Consider the following 7,803-nt stretch of genomic DNA (forward strand, 5'->3'; position numbering starts at 1 on the left):
TGACTTGGTTTTTGTTTGTGTTCTTTTGGGGTTTGGGGAGTGTGTGTGTGTGTGTGTGTGTGTGTGTGTGTGTGTGTGTGTGTCTGCACATGCTCTGGTCCTAGGGATTTGACAACACCTGGGCAGTGTCCCTGAGCTATTTTTCTCAAGGCTAGCACTCTACTACTTGAGCCACATCTCTACTTCCAGGTTTTTGGTGTTTAATTGGAGATAAAAGTCTTACAGATTTTCCTGCCCAAGCTGGCTTTGAACAACAATCCTCAGATCTCAGCCTCCTGAGTAACTAGAATTACAGGTGTGAGCAACTGATACCTGGCATGGTTTGCTCCATTCTTAGATGTACATTTCTTTTTACTTTGCATTTAACTTTTATTCTTTTGGCATATGTTTCCTTTTCAAAGAATATCAAGTATTATTTAATATACAAGTAACTTTAATAGGTGTAGTTGTATTTGGCAGCTAACTTTCCATAAACATATCAAAAAGCTAAATGAAAGATACTTAAGCTCAAAGATAATGAATGACACTTTAAGAAAGATTTTGCTTTCCCAAATGTGGCAATGAGGGCTGACCCTCATTGTGTGGCTTAAATTTATTTCAGACAATACCATCAAACTCGTTTTATCTCTTTGCAAGTTCTATATATCACACTCTTGATGCTTTTCATATCTGGTAAATTACTGGCCATCTACCTAAAGGCTCTTCTATTAATAGTATGCAGATTCAAGTTTACTGGGAGAGAATAGAACACACTTCTTCTCCTTCCCCGTCTTACCCTGAATGCAGGGTTGGCTCCATGCTCTAGCAAGCACTTCACGGCTCCTGCACACAAGTTATATGATGCAATATGCAAAGCTGTCCCAAAGCTAAAGTCACTGCAAGTGGCATCCACATCTGCAATTAAACATCACAAGCACATTAATGAACTTCTTTGATATGTAATACAATAAATAGGAAAGTTAGTTGGGCACCAGTGTCTCACCCTTGTGATCCTAGCCTCTCAGGAAGTTGAGCTCTGAGGATCAAGGTTTGAAGATAGCCAGGACAAAAAAGTCTAAGAAACTCTTATCTCCAAATTAGCCACCAAAACGCTGAAAGTAGAGGTGTGGCCCAGGTAGCAGACACAAACCTTGAGTGAAAAAGCTAAGTGACTGCACCCAGGCCCTGAGTTCAAGTACCAGTATAAGCATTAGGTACACAGACAGACAGACAGACAGGACAGACAGACAAACAGACAGACAGACAGACAGACAGACAGACAGACAGACAGACAGACAGACAGACAGATAGATAGATAGATATAGATAATTTGGAATAGAAAAGTCCACATATTTAGAAACAATTGAAACAAAAAGTAAATCCCTGATGTATTAAATGTTAAACTGTAAAAATTAAATCATAAAGATATAAACATTGGTTAACACAATAATAGAATAACAATAGAACACACTGTTCCCTTAACAATTTGTGTTATATGGTAATCATAAACTCATAAATTATGGTAAAGAAGTTATTGATAATTTTTAAATACACAGAACAAAAAAATCCTAGTAAAATTTAAATGGAACAGAGACCAAGAAAGAGAAAATCAAAAGGCTAGGAAGGATTAACATTATAGAAGCCTTAAGAACAGTGTTGACAACAAAAATATATTAAGTTGTATCAAAGAAATTCTTAAACTTAGTTATTGCAATTGCAAAGGAGGTGGAGGTTGGTTTGGAGAAGAGTACATTCAGCCATTTATAGGACTTAAATCAACCCACCAAAAGTACTATTTCACCTTGGAACATAATCTTTGTATTTCAATCTGGGTCAAATAATCCACCAATAAAATAATATAGTAATACAATAATATACTGTAAAATGTAATGATCCCATTCTGGGTTTTCCAGCCATCACAAACTAAGTCATATTAAAAAGCACTGAATGATCCCGTGCCAGTGGTTCATGCCTTTCATCCCAGCTACTCAGAAGACTGAGATCTGAGGACTGAGGTTCAAAACCAGCCCAGTCTGTGAGACTCTTGACTCTAACAAACTACCAGAAATAAAGTAACCAGAAAGTGCAGTTCTGACTCACTAGCCTTGAGCAAAAGAAGCTCAAAGACAGTCCCAAGTCCTGAGTTGAAACTCCACGACACACACACACACACACACACACACACACACACACACAGCAATGAATAGCAATGATTCATAGTTATAAAAGCAACTATCTTTGTTTACCATGGCAAGGTTTACCAAGGTTCAAGTGGGGAATCCACAAACTGTACCTATGGGCCAAAGCCATTCCTCCTGTTTCCAGTGTTACTGGAACTCACACCCACTCACTCAGGGACAGAGAACATAAGGTCTGAAAAGTCCACAATGCTTATTTACTATCTGGTCCCTCATAGAAAAAAAAAAGTTTTCCAACCGCTACTCAGTAACATAGTGCTAAATCCTCAACCCAATTAGAGTAATTAAACATAAAAACACTGACTCATACTGCTCCATTCCACTCTAACAAATGGACTTTGACTTCAAAATATAGAAGGGGAAAATCTCTCAATTATAAGGGTATTTTAATAACTTTCAATAAATCATTGTGTTATACTTAAACCCAGGAAATCCTCCAGACTTGAGAATCCTCCATCAAAGGTTTTCTGTAACAAGAATTTAATGTACCTATAATTCTACCAAGTTCTCACTTAATCTACATGATACATCCCCAAATGCTCTATCCACAACTTACTACAAGCAACCCAGACCTGCTCAACACAGATGCTCTTGCATTACTAAAGACATAGTACCAGCAATTGAAGCTTTTCTTCCCAACATCATTTACAACGATGCTGGGGAACAATAGGCTTTTATAAAGGAAAAAGGACAATTAGGCAAATTAGAGTTTTAGACACTAACATTCTGACATATTTGAATGTGTCACACTATTGAATGTGTCACACTGCTGAATCTCTAAAACATGTCTTTTATCATTCTGACAAAGCTGTACACTCTCTTTAACCTTAAGGAATGCTATTCATTTGCTCTTATCTATTTCTCAAAAGAAAAGTGACCCCCCCCCTCAACTCCAGAACTAGGAGTTAGACATAAATTTTAGGATTCTGTCATCAAGATAAGAAAGGGGGGAAAAAGACTTAAAATTGTTTCCTTGAAGCTGAATCACAGAAATTCAGAAGTGAATGCCACCTATTAGAAATGTGCTTGACTATTTCAATGCCTAGCTTTGTAGGCTTTATTGCTCTGTGACTGGCCTACCCAAACAAAAGAATTATAAAGCACACAAAATCAATTTCACATAAAACTCCATGCCATTCCAGAGTACTGCAGAAAACCCAGAGAACAATCTTTTCATTTTGTCACTTTGTTCTAAGCCTTTTGTGAAATACTCAATCTTCAACACAGAAAATTTCAACTATCTCAGAAATAAAATGGGGTCTTAGGAATGCATATGTGATGACTTATTAGAAAGAAAAACCTTCATTTCATGACTTCTGTACCAATATCTTCCCATGAATACTATCAAACAGTGATCAGACAGCACTTGCCTTTTGGTTTTGATGTCTTCAAAATCAGGCTTATAAGCTCTGGAACATCAAAATACGCAGCATAGTGCAAAGCATTCATGTTTGTCCAGCGGCTTCGCAAGCTTACATCTGCTCCCAGATCAATGAGCTGAGCTGCAAACTTCACCGCCGTCTCAACATCACCTAAAGAAGATGGCCGAAATTACTTTTCTTCAGCACAATGGGTCTACCACCTCACTTAAAATGGCAAAGCAAACAACACACTGAATCTACATTTACATCTCAAGCTTACATTCAGGAGCTATTCAGAGACAATAATTATGCTCAGAAATATGAAGAAAGCCCTTTGACATAAAGGTATGTCACCTCACTGTTCTTTATGAATAAACTTTTGGAACAACCTAAAAATACAATAAGAAACTGGTTGAAACTGGGCATTGGTGGCTCACACCTGTAATCTTAGCTGCTTAGAGGGCTGAGATGTGAGGATCTAGGTTTGAAACCAGTCCAGGCAGACAAATCCTAGAGACTCTAATCTCCAATTAACTAGCTAAAATTTGGATGTGGAGGTAAAGCTCAAGTGATAAACTGTAAGACCTGAGATCCTGAGTCCAAACCCTAAGTACTGGCACAAAAAGAAAGGAATAGGAGGAGGAGGGAAGAGGAGGAGGGAGGAGGAGGAGGGAGGAGGAGGGAGGAGGAGAAGGAGAAGGAGAAAATTAGTTCAACTGTAATACATCATTGGTCAAGATGCTTTGTACTCATAAACTGACAAGTTGAATTGAAATCTTTTGTCAAGTAGCTAAAGATACATTTTCTTTAAAAAAGAAAGAAAAGAAAAGAAATACTAAAGCCGTTATAAACCACACAGACCAGTGCTGCTCACATTGGTTCTATGGACACTGTGACATCCAAACTGTAATCTGTTACATCTTCTAAGGCCTTTTCATTTTCCCTCTTTAATGTTCCCTGTGATTATACTAATTGAAACATAATGTTATGCCTTTTAAAAATATCTGGGTTTATATTCTGCCTATTTCATTATTTCTATATTATAAACATTTTTATTTTATCTTATAGGAGGGTCAGTCTCTGACAGACTATGGGAAAAACAATTCCTTACCTCTTATAGTTTAAGACATTTTATATTAGACTACTGAAACAATATAGTAACAATATCTAGTAAGTAAGAGAGGCAGGGTTACAAAATAGTAAAGCATGAAAGAGTGTCAGTTTGGGAAATCAGTTTAGGGAAATACGTATATGTTATCAAACAGGTTTCTTAAGAAGGATGAACCTCAGCCAAGACCTCCAAAAGCCTGAGGTCTGTAGGAATTACTATGCCTGGAAAACTGACCTTGGATTGACCTTGCTCTCAGCCCTCAGGAAGATTTTAATACTAATTACTCTCAACTAGTGAGCAATTAGATATGAAGCCTACTGCACAAAATTTGAGAGCTACCACGAGGTTATGAAGTCTTCCCTGAAGGAAAGAAACACGGTTTGCCAGGGACTCATTGAATCTTCTCCTCCCAGGCAATGTCAGTACTGTTGTCTGGGTGCTCTCTCAGGTCCTGTCAGGTGTACAAGAGGTGATACACAAACGGAGATGAGGGAAGCCAGTGAGAGGGTAGCACATACCAATGCCATGTGCTCCAGACTTGCAGGTATAATGTAAAAGAGTCATATCTGTCAGTCCATCTCTGTCATTCACATTACAGCCTCTTTTCAGAATCTGAAAACAAAAGGAAATAAAGACTAGTAGTATGTGGCTACTGAGGGTTATACTAATTGAAAAGTAACTTTGTGAGAATCAAGGTTCAAAGTCAACCTGGGCAAGAAAGTCCTTGAGATTCTTATCTCCAATTAACCACCAAAAAAAGCTAGAATTAAAGGTGTGGCTCAAGTAGTAGAGTGCTACCCTTGAGCAAAAATGTATAGGGATATTGCCCAGACCCTGAGGTTCAAGCCTTAGGACTGGCAAACACACGCATGCACACGCACACACACACAATCTGGGCTTACAGTTTGTCTTTATTTCATTTTTATATTATTACACTGTCATTTTATCTTACAAAAGTTAGCAGTCCATGATGGATTTGGGGGAAAACAACAACCCTTCACCACCAATTGTTTAAGCAACTCTATATCAGCCTATTTGTGTGTGTGTGTGTGTGTGTGTGTGTGTGTGTGTGTGTTTGTGTGTGTGTGCGCGTGCTGGTGTTGGGACTTGCACTTAGGGCCAGGGCACTCTCCCTAAGCTTTTTTACTCAAGGCTAGTCCTCTACCACTTGTGCTATACTTCCACTTCCAACTTTTTGCTAATTACTTAGAGAAAAAAGGCTCGTGGGCTTTTGCTGACCATGCTGACTTCAAACAATGATCCTCAGATCTCAGCCTCCTGAGTAACTAGGATTGCAGTCCTGAGCCATGGGTGTCTGGCCCTATATTAGACTAGTCAGTCAGGAAAGATAGTAATAGCAGCACTTTCAACTCCACCTAGCACTCAACAATAATAATAAAAATTGAGCTTGTCATCAGAAGGCAGGAGATTCTTGAGATGACGCCAAAGTAATTGCTACTCCAAATATGCTCCTTCCAAAAATGAGCAAATTTTTGTGAACGGGTATAATATTTAAAAAAACTCCTCCAATATGAAAGCATGTTAGTCAAGAAACATTTCCTCAAAAAAATTTAATTATATTTAAGCCTAGGATTTAACCAAATCATCTAAAAGTGTAGTTCTAATGTGGTAATTATAAAATCTCTTCTTGAAGTCCAAGTGTTTTTAAACTAATTTGTAAACCAGGCACTAGTGGCTCAAGCCTGTAATCCTAGCTACTCAGGAGGCTGAGATTTGAAGATCCCAATTCAGAAACTAGCTGGGGGGAGGGAAGAAGGGAGGGCAAGTTTGAGAAACCCTTATCTCTAATTACAAAAATACAGAATTGAGGTGTGGCTCAAGTGATAGAGCTCTTGCCTTGAAAAAAACAAAAAGCTAATCAAGAGTGTGAGGCACTGAGTTCAAGCCCCTACAAAATAAAAACAAAACACTAATTTGAGCCAGGTGCTGGTAGCTCACATCTGTAATCCTAGCTACTCAGGAGGCTGAGATCTGATAATCACCATTCAAAGCCAGCCCAGGTAGGAAAGTCCTTGGGACTCTTTTCTCCAATTAACTACTGAGAAGCCAGACGTAGAACTGTGGATCAATTAAGAGATTTCACTAGCCTTGAAAAAAAAGAAACACCAAAAAACGTCAGAGGCAGTACCCAGGCCCTGAGTTCAAATCCCAGGATTGGCACACAAAAAAAGAACAAAAAACACTGACGTGTACAAAGAAGGAACAGGTAAGAGCTCCTATGGTACACAATATCAGACCCCAGATATAGGGAGTACAGAACATGAGAGAGAAACAAACCAAAGAATTTTAATGGGCTTTTTCCTTTAACACTACCTTTCCATAAGGTAGGAGGGGGGGAGGGGGAGGCTCAGGGGAGAATCTATACCATTAACAATCCTAATAATGTATGAAGTGTTTACCTCATTTCCAATAATGTCGATGTTTTGCTGGACCTGAGGAACCCATTGCCTTAAAACAGCAAATAATTCGGAGACTGATGTTTTGGGATCAAAGAGAATTTCCTGGCATGAGGCATCATTAGGATCAAAGAAAGAAAACTCTGTTTGAAATTTAAAAAAAAAAAACGTAAATGAAATTTGATGATAGTTTTACATGTAACAATCAAGGTTCAAGAAAGACAAGTATTTTTAGATGCTATAACATGTATGTTTATCTTTAGCAATTCTTTTTTTTGTGTGTGTGAGAATACCGTATAGAGGGATTACAATTACATGGGCAAGATAATGAGTACATTTCTTATCAAGCATTGTTGCCTCCTCTTTGTTTCCCCTTCCCATCCCTTTCCCACCTCCCCCCACCCTATCCTCCCCACACACACACCAAAGTTGTAAGGTTCGTTTTTCAACATAATGACCTGTATATCTCATTGTTGCAATGGGTCCACCTGTATCCCTAGTTAAATGATTTGTTTTTGCCCTTCCCCTCCACAAATTATACCAACATCAAATGCAGGGAAAGCAGGGGTTATTAAAAGCAATGTCAGGGGCACGGGAAAGGAGGCATGTACAAGCTGATGCAACAGAGAGTGAGGGGGTCCCATGAATCACACTGCTCCTCATTTTAGAAGAAACCCAACAGCAGTATGTAAGCTCAGACCTTGACTGTATCAGGTACTATTTCTTTTGCTTTTTTT

The 7,803-nt window shown here is 38.5% G+C and overlaps 1 protein-coding gene across 1 annotated transcript in view; it reads right to left on the reverse strand.

The window, feature by feature from the left end:
- Clip4 (CAP-GLY domain containing linker protein family, member 4) overlaps positions 1 to 7,803 on the reverse strand; it is a 57,384-nt gene that overhangs the window by 38,946 nt on the left and 10,635 nt on the right. The window contains exons 3-6 of the mRNA XM_013013527.1: positions 7,070 to 7,209; positions 5,168 to 5,261; positions 3,548 to 3,709; positions 776 to 894 (exon numbers count right to left, since the gene is read on the reverse strand). Of these exons, the coding sequence (XP_012868981.1) occupies positions 776 to 894; positions 3,548 to 3,709; positions 5,168 to 5,261; positions 7,070 to 7,209 (515 nt within the window). The remainder of the gene's footprint in view (positions 1 to 775; positions 895 to 3,547; positions 3,710 to 5,167; positions 5,262 to 7,069; positions 7,210 to 7,803) is intronic.

This window comes from Dipodomys ordii, unplaced genomic scaffold, assembly GCF_000151885.1.
Source record: "Dipodomys ordii isolate 6190 unplaced genomic scaffold, Dord_2.0 Scaffold20, whole genome shotgun sequence".
NCBI classification, from domain to species: domain Eukaryota; kingdom Metazoa; phylum Chordata; class Mammalia; order Rodentia; family Heteromyidae; genus Dipodomys; species Dipodomys ordii.